Source organism: Apteryx mantelli, chromosome Z (assembly GCF_036417845.1).
Source record: "Apteryx mantelli isolate bAptMan1 chromosome Z, bAptMan1.hap1, whole genome shotgun sequence".
In the NCBI taxonomy this organism is placed as follows: domain Eukaryota; kingdom Metazoa; phylum Chordata; class Aves; order Apterygiformes; family Apterygidae; genus Apteryx; species Apteryx mantelli.
In genome coordinates, this window is record NC_090020.1 from 64,839,732 (window position 1) to 64,865,053 (window position 25,322).

At 35.9% G+C, this 25,322-nt stretch overlaps 1 protein-coding gene across 4 annotated transcripts in view; it reads right to left on the reverse strand.

Annotated features, from left to right (window-relative positions):
- Positions 1-854: 854 nt before the first annotated feature.
- Positions 855-25,322, reverse strand: part of KIF2A (kinesin family member 2A) — a 58,817-nt gene continuing 34,349 nt past the window's right edge. For 2 of the 4 annotated variants that reach the window (XM_067316305.1, XM_067316303.1), the window contains exons 10-21: positions 22,294-22,384; positions 22,092-22,155; positions 21,594-21,685; positions 21,239-21,381; positions 20,247-20,451; positions 16,732-16,842; positions 11,736-11,803; positions 9,676-9,789; positions 8,401-8,551; positions 6,856-6,957; positions 4,446-4,581; positions 855-2,624 (exon numbers count right to left, since the gene is read on the reverse strand). In XM_067316305.1, coding sequence (XP_067172406.1) covers positions 2,539-2,624; positions 4,446-4,581; positions 6,856-6,957; positions 8,401-8,551; positions 9,676-9,789; positions 11,736-11,803; positions 16,732-16,842; positions 20,247-20,451; positions 21,239-21,381; positions 21,594-21,685; positions 22,092-22,155; positions 22,294-22,384 — 1,363 coding nt within the window. In that variant the 3' untranslated portion in view covers positions 855-2,538. The remainder of the gene's footprint in view (positions 2,625-4,445; positions 4,582-6,855; positions 6,958-8,400; positions 8,552-9,675; positions 9,790-11,735; positions 11,804-16,731; positions 16,843-20,246; positions 20,452-21,238; positions 21,382-21,593; positions 21,686-22,091; positions 22,156-22,293; positions 22,385-25,322) is intronic. The other 2 variants (XM_067316307.1, XM_067316306.1) reach the window with 1 other exon arrangement.

The following is a 25,322-nucleotide window of genomic DNA, read 5'->3' on the forward strand; positions in this document are numbered from 1 at the left end:
ATGGTAAGTAGGCACAGAAATATCCAAGACCAATATAGAAGTAACACATGGTAGAGATCTGTGTCACGCTTTTCAAATACTTTCAAACGCTTTTACAGGACAGGAAACAAAATATGTTCCTCTGAGTCCAACTCAAGTAATTTCAGCCCATCATAGCAATGGGCTGCAGGACTTAAAAGTGCCATAAAAAGCCATATTAGTTTTGTATCTAAATTCTCGCTGTTTCAGTATTGGTGTCGATCTGATCTTTACACCACAGGTGTGTAACAAAGGCTGTTTCTTAACATCCCTCTTGCTAGACACACAATTTTATCTTATATCTGCTACCTGACAGGACTAGATATATTATTTACAAAGCTTAGTAAAAAGCTGCTGAACTCTAACTGCCTCTTTTCTGCTTCTCCTCTTTGGTACCTGCTATAAACCACAGTCTGCGGCTGTAGGCTTGCATGGAGGAATAGCAGTGAACTGATTCTCATGTTGGATGTCTCAACCTTTGGAGGATTTAGAAAGTAAGATTCCTCTAGAGCAACTTCCAAAGAAGAAGAAGGAAAAAAAAAAAGCCTTTCTTCTCCCCTTTTAACTGCGATGAGTGACATTCTTAAACAAATGCTCCAGAAGGATCAGTGATGTTTCATCAAGAGCTGCTGCAAAACTAAGGTCAGGAAAATGCTTCAGGGAACTTCTTCCTAAATTACAAGCTTGCACAGAATGGTCATTTCCAAAAGTAAATAATCATTCTGAAATCAGAGGCCTCTGAATTATTTTTCAAAATGTAACTCAGACATGTTTACAAAATAAAACGCTTCCCAAAGCAAAATATAACTTGCATAGAAGTAAATTCTCATCTGTAATTCATTTAATAGCTTAATTTATTAAACACATTGTGTAAAATCTACATTGTTGTTTCAGTTTTCATGTTTACACATAGGAGGATTTTTTTGTTTTTTTTAACCATGATGCGACAAGAGCTTCCCATAGCCTACCTTCCTATGGGAGATACAAACATTAAACACTACGAGAATTCCTGGCTCATTTAACTCTCTTTTCATTGCCTTCCCTTTATTGCCCTGGCACAAACAGGCTTGTATTCCAAAAGTGATTTTTAAACAGTTCCAAGGGAAAGTCTGCTGATACGAACTCCTGGAAACAGGGAGAACTCCTAGAGAGGTCTACAATTCTTCATTTGACAAGAAGTTCTTACAGGAAAGGTCAATCTTTTTTTGGATACTGACTTGCAAAAATAACTTGAGTGCCACCACCTAAAAAGTGCCGATACACATGGCACCATTTGTGAGAATTCAGGTACTTGGGGGATTTCTATTAGCACTAGGTAGAGGTATTGTGCAAATCCTCAAATGATGCAATTTCACCCCACTTTTCAGCTGCTGGCACTGCACAAAGGGAAAAATAGGTATTAGCTACTTTCTTTAAAGCAACAGAACTACTCAACTACCTGCAAACTACAGTTAATGTACATGTAAGTTTGTCATGCATCAAAAGCCAAATTTTAACAGTATGTAAAAGGGTACTATGTATTTCTTTAGCTGGATCCCTGAACTTTGACAGTTATCCTATCCATATGTAGAGGTCAGACAGCACCTTTATTCTGACAGCATTATCACACCATACCACATATTGTATATCTGCATTATCCTAAGATACAACTCTCTTCAGTACTTAAACATTACCCTTTATTATACATCAACTAATTTATATTTGTTTTGTTTTTGTTTTTTACAGAGAAAATGTTAGAATTATATAGCCACTCTTTATGGTATTCAGATAAATCTAGATTCCAGATTTTTACAAGGAGGATGGAATGTCCAGCTGTTTGTCCACTCTAACAGCTCTTGCGGTTCCTGTTCAAATGATATGGCACATCCTGTGAAATGAACTAGCCACCGAAAAAAAAAGTCTCAAAACACATTAAAAATGTACACACACTAAAAGTAATTTACATTGACAAATAAGGAATGTTGTTTATTAAGGCTGTGCTTCATAAAGAGGATGTTTAGGGTTAAGTAGCCTTCATCAAGGCACAGAATGGGAAGAGGTGAGCACAGCTGTCTGTAGAAGAGAAGTTATGTACAACCACTAGTGAGGTGTGCATGCACGCAAACACAATTTAAAACTGCACAGCTGGTCTTTGTAACAAAACTGAACATAGTTAAAAGGAAATACTGTGACATTTTTAATGGCCACAGTTTTACTTCATTATTAAAAACATGGCAAATATTTCCAAAACATAAAATTCACAATCTGAATAAATGAAATATTTTAAACAAAGTGCTTCACAGATCTGAACCCTGCATGGTTGTGCTGTCTGGTCTAGAAGCATTTTGTAGACATCATAGGAGCATTTCACACAAAACTGAAAATGTCATTCAGGTGAATAAGAAACAGGACATTTCCACAGACATTTCTAAAGTTTTTTACACTTTCAAGTAGTTGAGTTCTTACGGCCACTGGGTTTTGTAACAAATGTGTGCTACAGCAGTACAGGTTCGTGGATTCCTTTAGCAGCAAAGGCCCATTTCAAAGGGCACGTGGTCTTTTCGGATTGATCTGTTTACTGGCCTGTTCCTCCTCTTGTAGAGCTGCCCGGAAAGATTTCACTTTATCTTTAATGAAAAAGAGAGAATGAGTGCTGATGTGCTTGTGCTCAACACAGATCTTGCAACTAAGCATTGATGCTCCACATCCCTGCCCTAATGCACAAAAAAGAACATTCCTCTACAAAAAAAAGCTGAGGCTACAAACTACAAGAGGATTGAGATAGGCTTAAATTCAATACTCAGCATACAAACAAGTTGCTTAGCAACTCAGTCCCTTCCTAGATGCTTCTGCTGTCTCTAGGCAGGATAGATTTAGAAACTGCAAAGTTGCATTCCCAGCATGTAACCTGTTCACACTTACATTCTGCTTCTGCCTTACAGAGTACACAGCATACTTCCTTCTCCTTCCCAGCAGCTTCCAAACCACCCTTAAAGGCATCCAAAATTGTATTTAGGTGTACAATGTCACTCCTGTACATTCTAAAACCCAGCAGAGTAAATTCTATTCTATATTTTACCATGAATGTAGAAAGGCATTCATGATTAAATTTTTGAAGATATTCACCATAAATAGATAAATATACCATTCCTAACATGAGAATTGGAGAAACCTCAGAAAGGAAGTATGGCATTCTTTCATATTTCTATTCCTCTCCTTCCTATTCCCCTGTAATATGCTCAAGAATAGAAAGAGCAAAACCAAAATGAAACTGTAAAGGAATCAGTCCCAAAATGACAGGAATAGAAGCTAAAATACTCAGTGACCATTGTGTGCCATGAACAGAACACAAATGTTGCTGGGCAAAAGAATCTATGACTTAAAGTCCTTCTCTCCTGTAAAGCTGTGTATGTATCACTGACTGTAAAGAAGCAAGGTTCTCCTAAAGAGCCTTTGCCTCCAGTACCTTTTTTCAAAAGCAGTATCTAACAATTTTTAAAGATCAGGAGTCAAACTGGTGTTTTGACACCGCTGGTGTCTCAAATTGTCTTATTGTGAAGTGGAAACCATCATCTAGTTCACAAAAAGCATAAGAAAGTACCTCCAGTTATTTGCTAAAGTATACTGTGGCCAATATATACTGAAAGGGTAAGCAAGCCACATCTGATTTGCTTGAAGTATTCTTCTAACCTACAGCAGATACTCCAAATGAGTATAATCTAAGATTTTATCTTTTAAGGTGCTAACATGGTTCCAACAACAACAACAAAAAACTAAACCCACAAACCTTTCAATTTTCATCAATATAGTTAGTATATGTGCTGGAGTCCAAAGAGATACAGCACATAAAATCAGAAAGGAAGACTCCATATACTCCCATTCATCTGAATAAGGTACCAAGCTGACAAGCTTATTTTAGAAGACATCCTGAAGAGTCAACTTTGGGCACTAAAAATTATCCATTATTTGTTTTCAGCAAAGAGAGGCTGACAAAATGCAGGCAGGAAGGCTGATGAGGAAGAAGGTACACTAATAACCAAGCTATTCAGGGCTCAATACAATTCTAAATACCCAGACTGAAAAATGACAACAGCCTCCCTGTCACATTAGAGAGGGCAACTGGGAGTTCCTACTACCCGTTCCTCATTGCTTCACTTTTTCTCCCCCCCCCCCTTTTTTTTCTACAGTCCTTTTGGCTTTTCTTTTTCCACCCTTTATTGCTCTGTAACAAAGCAAAAGAAAAAGAAAGATGCAGGATCAAGTTTGTACTTCCTGGAGGTAAAGCAGAGGCTTTTCCTGTAAACTAGGATGAACTGAACAAATGTGAACTTGCTCGTAGGCAGCAGAGCAACTGCTCCTTCCACAGGACATTACAGGACAGCATAAGGGAAAACAAAACCATATTCTTTTGCTAGTAATGCACACAAAAGTGATTAAAATCAGTCTACCTCGAAGTTCGGTCAGAATATCAATTTTTTGCTCTAGAATTGCTTCAAGTTGAGTAGCATAAGAATCCACATCATAGTCTACTTCTTCTGTCATCTCAAGAAGAGCTTTTTCATCTTCCAGCCATCTAATAGATTCCTAGACGAAAGTTAAAGAAACAACTAAATACATTGACAAAGGTATAAATTTCAAAACAAACAGCTGACTTACTCCCTTTTTCAAGACGACCATGCTTTCACTGTCTAGTCGCTACACTGTAACAGATTTCAATCCTTGTTCCTAATTCAGCAAACTTGTATGTTTTCTACATACAAGTATTCAGCGTACTTGTATGTTCTCTACGTAGTTTCTTAATTCCAGTGCCTGTATCAGCCACAGGTTAACCCCAGCTATCCCAGTTCTCTTCAAATTTAGAACATTAGGTAACATTTAGAACACTGGATGTAAGACTAGGAAACCCAGAGAACAGAATTTATGCTACTGTTAGGCCCTGTTAGGCAGGTACCAAACTCTGAAGTCAGGTTTCAGTTTTGAGTATGGATTGGTTGCCACTGACAATGATCACAGGTTCATTACTACAGCACAGGAGCCAAGGTAATTTTGTTCATACTCAAAACTAGCTTTGAGAGAAGCTGTATAAAAGAAGCCCTCTATTCTACAAGCTAACTCTCCATGTAGAGAGAGTACTGTAAAGGTTAGCTAAACTAGCTCTTGGGCACCTTTGCACTCTGAATGTTACCAAAAAATAAAAACAAGAAAAAGCCACAGGTTAACCCCAGTGGGGGGAAAAGGGGGGAAAAGGGGAAAGGTCTTGCAGCAAATAAGAATACAAGCAGGAGCTTAAAGCTTACAGAATAATGCAAAGCTATGATCAGGAGAACTGATCCTGTTAGAAATGCCTTGATTTAGAAAGAGAAAGCAGCTGACAGAGTTCTGTGCATGCTGGGTCTGAAATACTAAAATTAAGTCCTTCCCTCCGTGCTCAATAGTCCAAGCGATATTAAAAGCACAGTGCAAACCCCATGCATGATTTTTGGCTTTCAGGACAGGTGGAGTTCACATCAGAGTTCATCTCATCTAATGTAAACATACACATCTAAGAATCAAGGAGAGACAAGCATCTCTAGAGCACTATTGATCTATTCTAAGACATTTTTCTCACAAGAAGAACTTCTGCCTGGTACAGCTCATAGACTCTGTATTGGTGCAGTCCACCTTCACTCATGGTATACTCTAACAACCTACGCTGTGAATGAAGTGAGCTGAGCCTTGGACACATTTCCTGCTGCTGATTGCTGTGAGGAGCTGCAATCTCCAACAGAAAGCCAGATGGACACAGACAGGCAGTAACATCAAACTCATGCAGCTCGTCTCTCCAGAAGTTGTAAGCATTAGGACACAGCTACAGCATATGCCATATGACTTTCACACTGTTGCACATTTTACCTCAGGGCCAGTGTTTTACAACTACTAAATCTCTACATCTGTTCTAAAATGTGTTATTTAGCACCCTACTATACTATATAAACACACATCAATGCTCAACTAAGTTAGATGCCTTAATTGAGGAGATGTGTGTATTCCCAACAGGTTTAATGTTCTGCTGTTCTCTTGCAGCAGATGTGCCACATGGACAGCCTGCCTTAAGAATCTAAGGTTACAAATAGAAGCAACTTGCATTTCCTTCTGAAGACTAGTAATTCATACTTATTTTTATTGCAACTTATTCTGTGAATGTGAAAGGATTCAAGGCACACAGCATTGCGCTGTGTTGTCAGCATTCCTTCCAAAGACTGACTAGTAGCAAGAGGAAACCTTTACTTATATCTTTACAAAGCAAGAGAGCAGGCAGTTAGAAATACTTCTGTCTCTTCTGGGGAAACACAGTATCTCAGAGGAGATGACCATACTGTCAACAGAAATGGTGCTGATGGAAACATTACTGTTAATTGCCTGCTTTGGCATAGGAATATTGTCACAGATTAGACAGTGAAATTGAAAATCCAAGACCAAACTGAGAAAGCTCCTTGCAACTACTAAACACAATCACTAACACTGGAAAAGGACTAAAACAGAAAATAATACTAAAGGAAAATATAGGAACTTTTCTTATGATGAACACAATCCATTTATAAAGTTTATGAGAAGAAAATGAAAATTTTAGTAGATTTTGGGGATGACAGAAAAATACGCTTCTCTTTCACCACCAGCACAAAGAGTGGTGGTTATGGCTCTAAACTGGTTCCTGCTTGTTTGCTACAATTGGTTTAGTGTAATAAAACAATTTAGAAATCCCTGTTTGACTGCAGCAGAATTACCAGATGTTATCCTGTATCTTAAGTGCATGTACTTTTTTGGGAGAAACCTGAATTCCTGGATTAGTATAAAACAATACAGAACTCCATCTTTTACCTGAAAGACAGCCCTGTGGTCTTCAACAACTTGCTCTTCCATTTCTACCATCTGTGACACAGCTTCATGGAAAGTAAACAACTGTGGAGAAACTTCCTCTTCCTAAAAACAATAGTTAAGTTTGTTACACTGGAAAGAACTTTGGCTAAAGGAAATATATTGCATGCTCCATTCCATCACAGAAGATGAAAAGAAATACATGGAAAGCAGAATTTGTCAAAAATGGACATAGAAGTTTGTATTTCTGACATGAAAATCTTCAGAAATTAGGCGAGAGGGGAATAAGATCAAAATGTTGACAAAGTTTAATTTAATTCATATTCTTTAAAATTTTCCAGTCAGTCATCCTAGTGAATACTGAAAAACTGAATATTCTACATAAAGAAAACAAGTTAAAATAGTAGAAGAAGGAAGTCACAAGGGGAGAATAGTAATTTCTAGTAGGTTTTACCACCTACAGAAAACTCTTGTTTGCTGTCAGGGCCTTTTGTTGTGCATAGCATAATAGACAGACAACATTTTTTAAAAAAAAAGAGAACAGAAATTGTATTCAATACATTTCAGGAAATCAAATTCAATTTTGCCTTTGATTTTTTTTTTAAATATACTACAGAGCTTAATCAAATTCCACATGAACAAGGAAAAAGTATGATATGAAAGGATATTTAGGTGGAAGGACTGTCCAGTAGGAAGTTCTAAGAATCACATAGTATATTCTTAGAAAATAGAGCCCTGGAAGAAGAACTAGACACTAAAATGAGAAACACAGCAAACACCATGGAGAGGTACTTGAGAAAGCAGAGAATCCTGAGGAAAATAAGGTAGGATAGTAAGGATTTTTCTTTTTTATCTTTGACCAGCATTTCCACAAACTGGGTTTTAATTCTTGTTGAACACTAAAGGAATCAGAACTAGAGCTGACAATCAGCAGTGGGGGAAAAATGTCCTTCAGAAGATGCCTCTGCCCCAGTTCCCCATTCATCCAGACCAGAAAGACAGCCTGGGAACATGTTGTGGCTCTTTCCCAGCCAGTGCACTGGGGTTTCACTTCCATGAAAATCAGGATGTGGAGAAAGAAGAATGATGTGTAGCCAGATTTCTAAATGCAGCGGAAATCAAATTCACTTGAAATAAGTGTTACATGCATGGAAAATAACGTTCAGAAACACTTGAGTGATAAATAAAAAGGATAGGCTTCCCAGGATACTTCTAACTACATAATAAGAGATGAAGCTATACAGGAAAAATGCAAACAAAACAATGTTAGAGCCTAGAACAGACACTGCGTAGATATTAAAAGCCCTAATCAGCAGGGAAGAGACATAAAACATTCTAATTCTCACCCTCAAAGAATTTTTTTTTTTATATGGAAATAAACATAATATCATAACATGAAAAGGCGAAGTGTCATGCTGTATTTACTTAATGATACTGCTAATGGGCTTAATGATATTGCTAATGGGCTATAAATACACATTACTCTGGTGTGGTTCTATCATTGTACTTATCAACACCTCTTTATATGTAACGCTGTAAACCACTCACGTTTTGTTCACAAAGTAGTTTGAGATCATCCCTCTGAGGAGAGCTCCCTACACCCCACTGTGTCTCCAAGTCATCGATCTGATTTGGAGCATGGTGTATAATTGGACGGATATCTCCTGCAGCACTAGGATCAACCGTCAGCTCCTTCACTCTACAATCAGAAAATATTTCATTTTTAAATTAGTAACTTCCTGCACAAAATAGTCACAATGAAAAAATAAAGCTCTTTGGGTTTATATGCAATTTACTTCATTTAATAAGGATGATGATGTCAGCTTCACAAATTTAATGTACTTTCAATGCCAAAAGGGCTCCTAAAAAGCATGGTCCATTGAGTTTCAACGATTACAGGTGGATTAAAGCAAAAGGCAATTTTTGATTGAAATCTTACTACTTATTAACAATTAAGAAGGGAAAAATACCCAAATCGTCAATGTTAATAACTCTTTAACAAGTGAACAATATCTGAAAATTGTAAGGACAAGTTCATATGCTCAGTACCCTAAATCTGACCATCTTTCTTTTTCTGTGCAGACAGTATCGCTTTAAAGAAAAAAAATCAGTACCCCACTAGCTGTCATAAGCAAAGCCCCCAAGAATTCTGAAGAAAATAATAATTTTCAGTCAAGTACCCCAGAGAATGAATATACCTTTTAAATAAAATAATCTCAAAGCTGAATATATCTTATTAAAATGTTAGACTCTCACAGAATGAAAATAGTTTGAGACTGATAACATGGTTCAGGAAAAAAAAGTCCAGTTAAAAGTAAGTTTACGAAGCAGACACATCAAAGTCTGAATTTATAGCAAGTATTAAAACAAATTCTTCATATTTAAAGGGAAAAAAGCTTTTTAAAGTAGCAGCTTTTTACCAATATGGAAATTGTATTTCATTCATCTTTGGAATGAAAGTATATATGTATTAAAATTCCTTTTATTTTTAATTAGGTAGCAAAAAAAAAAAACATATTCAGATTATTTGAAACACAGACTTGTCACAATTTGGTCCACTAAATGTACAAAGGTGACATCACCATTTTTTTAATGTATGAAGGAAAATAGCGAGCCTGGATAAAAAGTATGGATGTTTAAGGAAGATGAACAAAAAAATGGGAAGATGATTGCAGACCATGCAGAACCATCACCTACCACACAAAATAAAAACCAAGTATGTGCGACTCAAGGCAAGGAGACTAATGAAAGGTTGGTCTGTAAAATCAGATAGCCAAACAGAAAACTTAAAAATAAAGATTCCATGTATAGAATGAAGTAGACCTGGTGACTGAAGGAGAAAAGTCGTCATACTCATAGGAAGGAGAGAGATCAGAGCGACTGCCACTACCCTGTGAGAAGGGAATGTCCGAAGGACTAATTCCGAATTCCTTTACTCTGCAGCAGTAAAATACAGCAGCAAATTAAAAGAAAATGTTCTCGTAAAGACAGTTAAAATGACAACTCTTTGCTTAGTATTTGTCTTTAACAGTATAACAAGAAAACAAATTATTTTTAAAATTAAAACATAAGTAAGGGAGCGTCAGCATATTTAAACCTGCAAATTTGAGTTACAGATCACTAACAAAATTTAACAAAACCAGTGCTGCTTTTTGTGGGAAACTGTAATAAAAATGTTTTCAGAGGAGTAATTCCAGATTTTGCTCAGTGTAGTTAATAAAGTTTGGTCTACATTCAATATTCCACTAAATCGCTCCTTTCAAAACATCAAACCATTACAGCTCTAATACTTTAAATTATATACTGCCCAATATCTTACACTGCACACACACCAGTACTCAGCACCTAAAAACTCATTTTATTATGAAAACGATATATTGCTAGAAAAAGTTAAAATACTAAACAAAACTCATGAGGTAACTTTACAGTGAGAGGCATCTACTATGTAACAACATACAAAGCTAATACCAAGGGAAAGAAACATTTTCAACATAACTATATAGTATACTAGAAATAGGTATTTAATATTTTTGGAAGTGGCCACCAATACTACCTATATGTTTGAAAGCCATCTTTTGCATTAGACCCACTACCCCCTTGTAACAAATTTAAGGAGTGTCTTTTTCTGGAATCACTTTTGCAGTTCTTATTGTATAAGAAGTAGAAAGATCCAACCATCTTGACCAAAGTGAAATTTCCTTCCCTATGTTACTGCAGGGACCTAGATGTCCCATACTCATAAGGATGGAAGTCACCCAGACCAGTCTGAGTTGGACAGATTTGCTATTAGCTCCCTTGATCCAGACACGAACACACTCAGTTTCTAAGAGGAAGCCTGCTGTAAGCCGTCCTATCGGTCCCTTTTGCCCAATTAGTCTCTAGCTGGAGGTCCCCAGACGAGCAGTAGCAGATGCAGTTCAGTCCTTATCATAATTTCTCTCAGGCAAGAAAAAATGATACCAGCCCACTAGGTGGTAGCATTTTCTGGCAAAACCAGGATTTCCAATGGCTAAGATGCTTGTTTTCCTCCTTTGTTCTTTTCAGCAAAGAGGGGGAGAAATCTCTAGGTCTTGCTGGAAACCCCCGGGCAGTTCTGACTGCAGGCACACAGGGGACCTGACCACCCCATCCCAGCAGACATTAGACTAAGGAGAATTCCAGCTGTGGAAGGCTCCTTTTACAATCACTGGAGAGAGACCAACACTTTCAGAGAGCAGTACAAATCTCAGGGATGATCAATCAACTTCTGGAGGTGCTAATTTCTCTACACTGATTACAAAGTCACTGTTTGATTAACTGACTCCTCACTTAGGTGTATCAGGTATTTGCCTGAACTTAGGAAGTATAAAATTTGAGCCACAGCAACTGCAGACTTTGATAAGAATAACTGGTATATAAATATGCTTCATATTATACTTGGTAAACATATATACTTGATAAATACACTTGGTATATATAAAACAGGTTGGCAACTCCAAGCAATTCTACGGGAGTGAGAAACTACATAACAGACAGGTTATCTCAGCAGACACTCTAGGGAATCATCATGAACACCAACTACCTCTAATCCAAGAGGTGATGTCTCCAGAGCAGGAGCAAAACTAATAAGGGCATTTTCCACATTCCTTGCCTTCCACACTATATCCATCTGTGGATAATTGCTTAAATGGAGTTTCTATTGATTCTGTTGTAATGGTTGTAAAAAGTGACAAATTAAATTAAATATGTGCCCTGATGAGTCTTCTGATCTCAATTTTATTAAGAAATGCAAGTACACTAAAATTATTGAAGTAGCTAAAATAATTACACATCGTGGATCAACAGTAGTCCAAATTTCAGAGATCAACAGCTAGTATAGCTATAAGCAATAGTATTTCCCATACCTATTTGCGTATCTCAATGTATTTAGAGTGTTTTCACATGATGCCATTCCTGGAGAAATTGTAGCAATCTGGAGAAAACAAGCCACAAGTTAATAAACCATTTTATAGAGATGAAAGGGTAGATGAATTCAAATTAAGTTTATTTTTTATCTCCAATTTCATATGAGATCTTCTACAAAAAATTGTCTACTACATACAGATGTTTTAATACAATGACATCTCAAGAAGAGAGATGTCAAGTCAAAGCTTCAGTTTAATTTTTTTAATCACACCCAAAGCATCAAGAATTCAAGGAAATTTCAGTCAATTTCCCCCATCTGACAGTCTTGATAACCTAATATGTAAATGTGAAACTCTAATTGAAAAAATAAGACCCCTCAAAAAGGGAAATATGCAACACAGCAGAAAATAATTCTAATGGATCCCGGAAATAATTACCTTTTTTTTTTTTAATCTTTGAAAGCTGTTCTCCATTCAAGCATACTTCATGCTGATTTAAGAGATCTACTTTGACCACAGTCCAGAACAGTACTTATTAAGATTAAAGTTAAGCACGTGTTTAAGAATTTTCCTGAACAAAGGTGGTTTGTTTTTTTTCCCTGAAATTGAAATTATCTGTAAATACTTGATAGGTAACTAAGTATCAAACACATCTGGAGTCTATCAGTCCTTTCTTTTCCAGTTAAATAAAATACCCCGAAAATCTCACCTTCTTTTCAGCACCCAGCAAAAATAACAACTGTGATCAGGTAACAGTGGCATCATTATTTGTCCTAGCTTCTCTCAGCAGTCCAATTTTTTCATCTGTGCTCCCTTCAAAAGAGCCATAAAGGCACTACCCAGGACAACCACCTCTATGATCCTACAAACTAACATTTTTTTCTGGCAGCACAGCATCAGGAGACTGAAACTGACGGAGATTACATAATCCTGGTCTTCTCTTGCATCCTGCTGCTGACATTACTGTACAAGAGCAGAGGTAGTCATCCTGAGAGGAATTTCTCCTACTGGGGAGAAAGGAAAAATATGGGGTGGGAGGGGGTGGAAAGTCTAAAGAGCCTGCTACCACATATACTAAGTTTAAACCTCTAATACTGGTACACACCAATTACTAATGAAAACAAGAAGAAATGTAGATTTAAAATGATCATACGATTGCATGTTTCTTTATAAAGATTTCAACAAAACCTACCAGTTCCTAAAATCCTTCCAGAGTCACTGTTATGTGAAAGGTGCATCTCATAAAACTCTTCTGTCAGTTTAACGTTCAAAGTACATGACACATGGCAACTGTCATAACATCGGGGGGGGTTGCAACTTCTTCAAGCATATAAGGAACAGTTGCTATAGAAAAGTGACATTCAATGTGTTGTCTGCTGTGTGGATAACTCCTCGAGGGAGGGAACCCTGTGCACATGACTCAGTCTGTTGAATAGCAATGTCCACTAAAACACATGCCCTTGTGCCCCAACAACCCAAGGACAAGAAGGACAGGAGGCCTGCAACCTCTCCTTGGCTCATATCCTAATCCATAATTCCAGATGAGAAGGATGGAAAAAGCAGCACCATCTATGGTCAAGAGTAGCTTTAAGACCAATACTTAGCATTCTTTCTAATTTGAATGTGTCTATATTGTTTATTAGCCATCAGAGTGGGAATGACGTCCCTTTTGGGACACTGAAGTCACCAGGTTCCGACTCCCAGCCTGGAGGACTGAGGGGTCTGGAACTTCAACAACTGCAGCAGGTTACCGGTATGGTACTGTTTAAAAGATAAAACTATTCTATGTAGCTACCTTGCAGATTTCAGCTGATGATACATTACTGAAAAAAGGATGCAATTTATACTGCAGCAGATTTCCAGATTTCACGAAGAGATTACCTATTATGTAACTCTTTAAAAACAACCAAAATAGTCTTTGAAACTATTTAAGGACAACAGCTTTAGAGAAATTGCAACAACTAAGAAAATCCAAAACAACGTATTTATGCTGACTGTATGTCTCTGGAGCTCTTTAGAATGAAACAGATCCTATTCCTAACTACCCACATGGAAGTTATTTTCAAAAACTTTCAAAAACTATTTTCAAAAAGGTTAAGTTTCTACCTTAACCTTAATTTAATCTTACATACAGAGGCAAATGCTCCATCCCCAAAGGTGTAACTTTTAAAAGTGTAACAGAAAGTCAGTCAACTATAAAAGGCAAAGTCAGATAAGAATTAAGTGTAGAAATTACAAAAGAATTTTTTTGACTGGAACATCCCACTTAAGAGATTGTTATGTCGGAAAGCTAGTGAAAAATGCCCAGAAGATATTTTATACCAGCACACTTCAAGAATCTGTTAGAAAGTTAGAAGCACAAGTCTTTACTACATCATTTTATATGCTTTCTGTATTGAAAAACATATTTGCAAAATGTCTTTCTACCAGCACATTAGAACACTGTACCAGAGATTCCTCCTGTTAAGGAATCCCTTTACAATAAATGTTTTCCCACTGACAGAGGACAACAGCATCTTAAGAGGGGTCAAATTTTGATGAATTATCTTACATGTTCAATAAACAATATTCTCTAATCAAGTAATATTTCTGTACTTCAATATCTTTAATTTATGTCGCCTGTAACAGGCTAAAATATTTGGAGGAAATACTACCATTATCTGCATGCTACCTTGTAGCAGTTGTAACAGTACAGTACCCGAAAAGTTCTTCCATGCTGTAATTCCCCTCTTATAAAGTAGATACTATTGTAGAGAATATAGCAGTGACCTCTACAGTGAACTGTAGAAATATGTAATGAAACTACTCATTGTTAAACTAGCTTGTATTTTTAGGAGTTCCAAACACCACAGTTAATGAAATGGCTCTGCTGCAAACAAGCAGCCAGTGCACCCGCAGGATAAATACTCTTTTAATTCAATAAAATACTGTTCAGCTCTAGCAATTATAAACCATTAAGACTTGCCATTTTCCTTCATCATACATTTCTTCAGTAACATTTTGCCAACATATTATATAAAACCTAAACACGAACATGCCTAAAAGCCAGGCACACCGTGACAAAGAAACAACTGTAAATACCACAATAGAAGGCTGAATAAATTGTCTTGATAAAAGGGGCAAAAGGAAGACTCAGAAGATGGGTGAAGCTCCTAAAAATGATTAGGATCCACTGTTGCCAGCACATGATCACTGGAGGGCACAACTCCTCCCCTCTTTCCAGGGAGCCAGAGAGGACTGGAGATAATCCTGGTCTGAAGTCTCTCCTACCCTTCCCTCAATTCAACACATACTGCTCAGAAACCTGCCAATCTCTAGAAGGGAGCTTCTGAGCTTCCTTTTGCACCTAGTTATTGCAGGAACAAGCGCTGCAAATGTGAGAACTCAATTTAAGTAATCATAAAAATGTATAGTGGGTTTCTTTTCTTCCCTTCCCTCCTTTTCTTTCCATCCTTTCCTTCTTCCTGTCTTTCAACCATAATTCAGCGTAAACTATAATCAACCAAGTATTTTTCCCCAAATCAGCATCTTGAGAAAAAACTTCACTAACAAAATTCTTGATAAAAATTGAATTTACACACTAAAAGCAGAACATCACAAATGGTCCTATTACTGAGAAACTCCATGAAAAAAATAATAGGAAGAATGAACCTGAAAGTAATGTCTCAGAATGAAAGGATTTTCTTATTCTTAATTGTAAAGTGATTGCAGTTATGCGAGTGCAAAAATTAAAAATAATTCAGTCGTATTTCCACTCACTTTCAGAAGCAAATTTTTTTACTTGATTCAGTACTATACAGAATATACAAAAAAGGAATAAAGGCTTTATTTGGAACTAAAGACCAGGAGAACTGATTATGGATTATTCTTGATGACACTCTTAATGCATTTAAACAGGACAAATGTTATGACAACTAAGAGTAATAATTAAATAAAAAAGCTTCACAAAATCAGAGACATTTTGTTAGAATGGGGGTGATGGTGAGAACTTGTAAATCATTCACAAGTGTTGATACTTGAATGTACAGAGAGTAGTTCCAGACAGGCTAACTTTCCACACCTTTTTCAGTAGTGTGGATACATCAGCCAGAGATGCACAGTTTAGCCTTCTGATCCAGAACAGCATTTGTAAAGTTTTGTCTCAATGGGAAGAAAACAATCCTACATTTTCATGAGAAAACTGAAGGGCCACCATCCACAGTACTGATGGAGAATAAGGGTGAAGCAAAAATGCTGTTTTACCACCATTTTCAAATTAGGACCATACTTAATAGCTAAACAGAAGATTAGGCTGCCCTAACTCAGTGGTTTTCAATCTGTGGTCTGCAGACTTCTGTGGCTCCTAGACTAATTCCAAGGAGTTTGTAAAAGGTAACAAATGCAAACAAGTCCAACAGCTGCTGTTCACTATAGAGAGTTTGCACTTCCATAAGAAGAAATATTAAGAATGTACAAATAAAACCACTTGAAAACCAGTGCTTTTATCTGTCCTTTCCACCATCTGAGAGAAGAATTCTGCTTTTCATACTGATGCAAATACACATATATACAATTATTCACCCCATCTGTTCCAACTACTCCCTGCCTCAGTAGCCTTTAGCATGTTCTGATGCCTTTGATACCAACTCTAAATTTGCCTTTGTCATTTAAAGATCGTACTCTCACCTGTATACTTACTTCCAGTTTACACAGCCCTTCCCAAAATTCTGATTCAACAGCCAAAACTCTAATTTAATTAAGACATCTTTCAAAAAAAATCTCAAGCAGCCACTAGAAAAAGCAATAAAAAAGGCCAATAAAAAGAATAAAAGAGGAGCAAGTTATCTGGAACGTTTCTGCTGAAAGACCTGCTCCAAATACAGTGCTAATTAATGGATAAACTGAAACCTACCATGTCGCCAACAGAAAGCAGCCAATTCTAAGCATAAGAGCTTTAACTCCTAGACTTTTTTCTCTTTATATATGTTATAACACACATTTAACGAAACAAACTTACCATACAGGTACGGGAGTTCTCTCCTATGAATGAATCTCTTAGCACCTGAGTAAGTTTACTTGCTCTGAATGGTGTATGAGGTTTATTTCGGCCTAAGGCTCTAATGCACTCCTGAAAGAACAAATAGGTTTGTAGTTATTCACCTCATCCCAAAGAAAAAATAAATAATACAAATGCAACTCAAATTCAGAAAATACAAGCTCTGGATATCTTGCTGTTCTTAAGATATCATTTAAATTTACCACTAAAGCTTGAATTCAGAAAGTGTTAGGCTTTTGTCTCTCATTAAATTCAGTGGGAAACTAGGAACCCATACATGACTTAGTAGACCAAAAACTTTCTGAATCTCAGCCAAAGTGTTTACACTTATTGTATCTAACAACAACAACAACAACAACAACAACAACAAAATTTAGTGTTGATGTTAAACCTCCAGACTGACAATAATTTCTGATCATCAGCTGCAAAAGCCTGAATGATGTACAGCCTCCACCAACAGAAGTGTGGTCAGTGAGATGTATTAACTATCAGTTAAGAGCAGTAACTTTGATTGCTGGCTCTATCACTGACTTTCTTTACAACTTAGAAGAAAACACTGCTGCCTAAACTTTCTGAAAGCTTCCACAGCTCACAAACATAGTTAGTATAGCTCCATATTCAAATACTCAAAATCAGAAGACACTTGAAAACATAAGTCATCCCCTGTTTTAAGATATTGGTAATGTTAAAAATTGGGAATAACACCTCCTCTTTCACTCACAAGAAGGGTATGAGGCTAAACTAATATTTGCAATTGGTTGGAGAGTTCTGTACAGAAGTAAAATTATACAATTACTATAGAGCAGCTAAGTACAACAGTGCAAACCAAGACGGTATTAATCTAAACATCACTTCTACCCACTAAGAGATCTGATGTCAGCTAATAAATTACTTCTTACACAAAAAAAGTTTAAATTTAAATTTCTGTTTTGTTGCTGCTGTTGTTGTTGTTGTCATTGTCACATTTTAGTCATTAATTCCTGTTTCTGGCTTTGCCTTAATACTTTTTGTCCACACATCTCTTCTGATTTATGGTTTCCTTGGTACAGTTTTAACACAAGTCTACACACAGAGCTTCTTCGAACTTTCTACAACTGTATATCAAGAGCTGTTTACATTAGCTTTGATTTTAGTAGGACTAATGGATGGAACGCTTTAGTGTTATGTATATAGTCCTAAAACAGTTCAACTACTCCTCCAATTGCAAATGTATCCTTGTGGCCTTTTGAAATTTCCTAGAAACAGCTTCTTTCAAAAAAGCCAGGCTAGAAACTGCAGGCTGATAATCCAAGAAAGCACTGCAACTGTGAAACAGCATAAAACAGAACTAAAACGGGCTCAGAGTGAAACTGCAATGACAGAGAACAGAACAAACACAAGGGCAAGTAGGCTTAAACTAAAGTGATTATTTAAAAACTCACTAGCTGAATTTTATAGAATGGACACAGCTCAGATAAACAGAAAGACTGAAACTTGTTGAATGTGAATTTCACATGCAAATGCTAAAAAGGACTCAATACTTATAGGTGAGCAAGGCAGTGCATTCCTTGAAATTTCTGAATTTATTTGTGTGTTACTACTATACTTACTTAAGGAGAAAAGCAGATTAGACAGGAAAGGGGCAACAGATTTTCAACAAGTGACATCACAAACTAAAAACAGTAACAAATGTATACATTTAATTATTGATACTGCAACCAACAAATTTAATTGAAATATTTTAATTTACTGTAATGATTTTTAGTTTGCTCACTTCTGAAAAATTAAAATTGTATTGTTTGCTTAAGAGTAAGAGGATTATAGGAGGGGACTGCCAGTTTCTAAATTAACGGAGTTTTTAACTACTTTTGCTTTTCATCACAGCTCAGAAAACCAGGTAATAAAATGACAAGACTACTTCCATGTAGAGACATTACAGAATTAACTTCTTATTCCAAAAATATGAACAGGTTAAAACATTTAACACAGGGACTGATATCAGCATGCCAATAGCAAATCTTGTGTGAGCACCACTCTTCAGAACATACTAGCTTAATTTGAACTTGATAATTAATAACTTCAAAGGTCTTGACTACAAATGGAGAAGCTGCATAATGTGTTTGGGGATAAATGAGAAATGGAGAATTAACATTTCATTAAGAAAGAGATATGTGTTATTGTACCGCTGTTTAGACCTCTGGAAGACCTTGACTTATTTTTATTTCTCCTTCCCCACGTAATTAATATAATTTAGATCACAACCACCAGTATGGCAGCAGCAGAACTCTTCACTATTATTAAAAAGATAAGCTATATAAAAATTAACTAAATATGGGTATTGTATCAAAGGCACTAGCCAGTACAAAAACTGCAAGTAAACTAACAAAGCAAAACCAAAACTTTTTTATTCAATCACATTTGAAAATAAGTGATAGAGTCAACAAAATATTCCCTGCATTATTTATTTTGATGCTAAATCAAAATAAACTGCAGTTTTGGAATTGCTGCTACCAATTTTTCAACATGCCATAAAATTCTGTAATGACACGCTACAATTTTGTGGTGTTTTGTGAGATCTAGTTACAGGTAGATACAAGTCTTCTCCCAAGTTTATATTGGGCATAAAAGAGTAGGCACAGTGATTTGGGGTTTAGATTCTTCATATAAAATCACAGTCCTGGTGCAGAGAGAAATCAACCTAAGCAAAGCTCAGCAACAATGAGAGATAAATTCGGGGACATTCAAAATTACTGTTTCTCCAACTGAGACCAAAAAATGACTTGCCTTATTTAGGCTGGATCTCTTTAGAACATTATAAAACACAGGACAAAAAAGCATTTGAAAATTTAAATAATATTTGTTAACTTTCTTGTGTTCTGCATTAACACAGGAAAATCTGTGAAGCAATTGTATCAGTTAAGACAATTTGCTATACGCAGTATTCAAAAATGGATTCCAGCTTTCAAGGGTTGTTTTAATCTATTTATTAGTTCTTTTTGGATATACTGCTGTGTTGTTTTCTTCTTTAGCGAATTACTTCGAAAACATTGATAGACAGTGGTAAATAAACATGCTGTAAACGTAAATTTTTTTAAATCTGTTCTAAAAAAACTAATATACTGAGATCAATATGAATATTTCCAGTTAGTATTTCAGACCTTGAGTAACAAAGTAAGTTATCTCTCCTCCCATTACAGGTGTATATCAGAACAGTCCTCACATCAATTACTGTGTGTGTGTGTGTGTGTGTGTGTGTGTGTGTGTGTGTTTTTAAGCTACATGAAAGTTGACAGCACAATGTTTCTGCAATGTTTCTACTAGGTAATTACCAAGCGTACTTGCAGGCATTTAGAGGAAAATCAATACATTATTTTACCTGTCACATCAGTAGTCAATGTAGACAAGCAAAGCCTGTGAAAACACTTGTTTTAATAGTCATTGCTATTATCTGAAGAAGGTTTCCACCTACTTGGATACAATCAAAACATTTCAGTTACCTTGAGCGCTAAAAGGCTCTTGTTGATTTCAGCACCTTCCAGGCGCGTCTGCCTGTCTGCACTGGAGGTGTCTGCTCCCCTTTCATTTCCAGCCAAATCAATCAGAGAAAATTTACCATGCAATTTCCCTTTCCTTCTGAGGATAATCTGAAACACTGCATGGCTTCGAGATGAGTGTGCATTTGCAGATGTCTGACCAGATGTCCTTTAAATAAAAGGAAAGAAGGGAAGGACATATGAATACTAGTTGGAATACATGAAGGACCATACATGTTAAATATACTAAATATAAATATTATAATATAAATATAATACTAAATATACTTGGAATGTTACTTTTTCCAAGGCAAAGTCCTCTATCTTCTTATATGTGTTGACAGTGTGTCTAACATACTTCTGAACACTACAGATACGACCCTAATAATATGATGCACATAGTACAGTTATACCTATTTTTCCATCTCTTCAAACAGAAATGGAAGATTAATAGTTTTACCTTTCTCTTAAAAGTAAGAATAACCAGATCTTCAAATATTTCAGGCTATCAGACAGTTCATGTGTGAACTGCCGTTTGCATTTTTATCTGAAAAGGCAGCAGTCTATGTGAAATATGTGAAAACAATGAAACTGGATTTTAATGAAAAGTAAAAATATTACACTTAACCTCTGTCACTATATATCAAGGCATGCCTTAGTTCTAAAGAACTAAGAATTGGGCAGAATTCCAGATTATTAGTGATGTGAAGTTAGGTCAGTAAGCTGGTTACATAAATGCATGCAGTAGAAAAATCAGTTCTTATTTCTCTCTATGAGGCAGAGCAACTGAACTACCTTTATCCAAAAGGCAGGAAGATTCCTAACTTGCAGCTAACATCACCAAAAAAACCTTGCATATTAAAAAGCCATCACTATAAAGGAACATAAACAATTTGAAAGAGATGTTCTGATTCTCTAATTTGCAATGAAAAACTGGTGGAAGACATGGGAGATACCTGCAGCTGTTGCCTATTTCAATAAGCTTCAGAACATCTTCAACACATTTGACTTCCCGTTCCTGTAATCCCACCACTTGAACTTGCTGTTTACCATCTTCTAACACTCTTAATTTTGTCTTCCTGTTCAACAAGTCAAAAACCTTAGGGAGAAGGGGAAAAAAAGAAACAGAACAGTTAAAGCAAAGGAGCTTTAACTCCTTTTATTTCAAATCCCATATCAAAACATGCAAAGCATTCCATCCAAAGACATGACTGGAAAACACAAAAAGAAAAAGCTTTTATATGACATGCTCACAATCCTTCTTTGCAACAGAGAAATTCCTCCCTCCTCAGAAAAAGGTCAAGTACTTACCTTACCACTGTAGATCTCAAAAAATGTTGCATATACTTGAAGTTCTAACTTCTTATAATTTGGCTTCTTTAGCATTAAAAACACATCTCGAGCTGTGGATACATTTCCAAAATACAAAGAAATCTTGTTATGTATTTTTGCTTAGTAAAGGTTCATTAATGCATAATAGCCTATTTTACAGCATCCCTCATATTTGGCGGGTAAAGCTGGTGGAGTCAGTCAACCAAGTCTAAAATACTGCAGTTAAAACCAAACACATTGCAAGCTACAGAAGATGCTGAAATTGTTAACTACCTTATTCATTAGTTACATTTCTTATATTTTCTAAGTAATCTACATATATCAAAATAAAGACTTTGCATTTAAGAATTACTTTTGATGCTACCAAAGCCCCTGTAATGCAAAATATGAAGACCTTGTATTTGTACAACAGGAAGTGGAAAATTTATTGAATTCAACTAATTTGCAAAAAGCCAAAAGACCAATAAAGTCACTTACCTGCAAGTGCATATATTCCTTTAGAACAATCTTGGTTCTTTCCTGAAAAGTCACCACCCATAGTCTAAATTAAAAAAAAAAATACACCATAAAGATCACAGAATTGTAACTTACATATTTGTTACTTATTAGAAGTCATCTAGTTAAGTGTATATTATATATAAAAAGAAATGTGTTGTTGATTTGTAGAAGAAATACTTACATGGGTTTTTCCGCTGCCTGTTTGCCCATATGCAAAACATGTGGCCATTCCCCTTTCAAATATTGTCTCCACTAATGGTCGCGCTGTAAACCTTAAAAGCAAAAAACAAACAAACAAACAAACAAAAACAATATGTAAGAAGCTTTAAGACGCCACTACCACAAGGTCCCTGTACATTTTAAGGCCATAAGTGACAAAACTGGTTCTGTACTTCGAGAGGCCACAGGACATCTCCAAATTAATCCTGAACTAGAGGCTACCAGTTTCAAGCCATTAAAATATCCTAAATGATTAAACAAAAGCTACAAGATCTCTCCCATTTTTTTAAAAACAATTTTATTATCTATTAAAGCCAAAGAAAAAAAAATCCTTGTTTTAATGATGCAACACAGCACTGCTAACTACATGGAGTTTGCAGCTCCCTAAACATAGTATTATAAGATATGGAAGTAGGACAGTAGGAGAGATAAATACTTAGGTTTTGCCAATACAAAAATTCTATTTTTTAACTTAGCTTCCAAGATTTACTTGAGGTGACAGTTGGCCAAAACAGCATTGCACTTCTTAATACTTTGAGAACATACACACACTGAGAAAATGCTCAAGAAAACATATACCCAAGCTCACAAGAAAGGAAAAATATAGTGACCCCTGAAGGATTATTTGATGTGTTAGAAAATCCTGGAGTTTCATTTTTCTATTTTAGAGAATTAACTGATACTTAAAAAAAGATGCACACCTATTGCTCCTACTCCAGCTGCTTATCACCATTACTTCAATAAAATCTCCAAAAGCAAAGGGTAACTCTAATGGAGGAAGCATCAACAATCCTTCTTTTTAAACTTCTTCCAGATGTTTCCATGCAATATATGTTTAGTGACAGAAACAAGAATGATTGTTTAGAAAAGAACTGAGGTGTTACAACCTTGTTTCATTGCACTTTAGAATAAACACAAGATTACTTACAGATATAATATGGAAAACACTGGCCCACTTAAGTCACCAAGGCTTATGCAAAATGTAAGTTTAACTGAATCATCATTTTTTAATTTAAAAAGTACCATATGATTCATGATCAGCCATGGTTCTTCCCTTTTTTTCCTCTCCAAATATTTATTTCCTTTGTCCTCAAGAGGATATTTCCCCATAAATAGATATTGGTTCTTTTGATATTTAAAAAATAAATTTCAGGCAATCTATCCACTTAGAGAAGCACACTCCATTAAATCCCTTTGAACCCAATTAAACAGAGATATCTTGGTGGTTTATAATAGAGGAACTTAATTATATCTATTTTAAAATAAGGCAAAATACAAATATACCTAGGAAAGGTTTGATAGGGCATTATACAACTCCAAATGGTACCAAATCAAAACATTCCAACTTTCCTTCCACTAATAATCTTTATTTACAATATCGATCTTTCAGAAATATAAACTGTGGTTCACTTCTAATTTTGAAAGACATCTCAGTTCAAACTAGTGTGCGTTTTTTAATACTAAAGGAAATTTGCAACTCACTGTTGTGGCTCATATATTCAGACATACTTATAACATAGCTTAAGAAAAAAAAAGTAATCAAAAAAAGAAAAAGGGCAGAACATTTCTCCCTGCTAAACTGAAGAACAGCATTTTAGCATGCTGAAAAAAAATGGAAATAACTTATCACAAAATTTTTTTCCACTGTGACCCCAAAATTCTGGTGAGAGTGTACCTATCTTGCTCTTAATCCTTCTAGTACAGGAGGACTTGAAATGGTTTATCCTCAATTAATAATCATCATTGTGTCATATATGGGAGAAGAAAGAAGCTTGTACTACACAGACTTGATATTTACTCTTTCAGTATGAATATAAGCATCTTTCAGTATTTTCCTGTATTATCACTAACTTATTGTGCAATCAAATTCATCCAGAAGAAATTCAATACAAAAATATAATAAACTTGTATGCCAAAAAACACCCTTCACAATTAATCACTATGTTTGCAAACATAAATGAGGAAAACTAGGAATGATGGAGATTAAAAGGATTGGTGTTAAGCAGTTACTATTCCAAAAGGCACACGTCGCCACCTAGATGGCTCTCCCACAGATTTTCTGTATTGTGAAAGAAAAGATGCTAGAAGTAGACAAGCATTAAAGACAGCAATCTCCAAGGGCATAGCTTTGCTGAAGTTTACACTTATGAAAGACTCTTAAACTAATAGACTAAAAACTTTCTTTTTGCTATCTCTCCCCTCTTAATTATATCAAGCATAAGATACCAATTTTCATTTTCAAGGACCTTCTATAATTCTTTTATTATGCATTTTCTCTTATGCACAGACAGAACATTAGCATCCAACATTCATCAGGACACAACATCGACTTTCACTTTCCAGCTGTTGGATAAAAAAAAAACAACATTTTTCTCTTCCATTCCTCTTTAAGGTTATGGGAAGCACTTCTCAAACATAAGGAAAGTTATCTTCCATCAAATTCCTTTCTCAATCAATATTCCTCGCAAAAAGTTTCACAGCATTTAGACTGTGTACCAAGATTATAATTCTGTCCATATTTGCCTGTTACTGTTACCTACTCACTGACTTGTAGCACACAGATAAAGAGCTCGTTCTAAACAAGTTAACTCAATACTTGGTGGACTATTTTGAAAGCACTGTGTGCATTACTCTGTGCCAACTGGGGGAGTGAAACAGAAGAATAAAGGAGAAAAAAATGGAGATCCAGATACCTTGGGGGTATCTTTGTTGTTGTTTTTTAAATCAGAAAGATACAGTTTTTTGAGCAAGATCATTTATCTCCCCTGTACCTCTGTGCTACATCAGCTAGATTGCTTCCTATAGCCAAACTAGCTCAAGCAGCTCAGCAATATATCACACAGTAAACACAACCTCTCTCTCTACTTCTTCCCCACCCTCTTCTGATTTGTTTCCATCAGTTCTCTTTATCTTATATTCAACCTGCAAGCTCTTTGAGGCTGGAACTGTCCTTTCATTCTGAGTTTCTAGAAGACCAAAAATAATAATTAG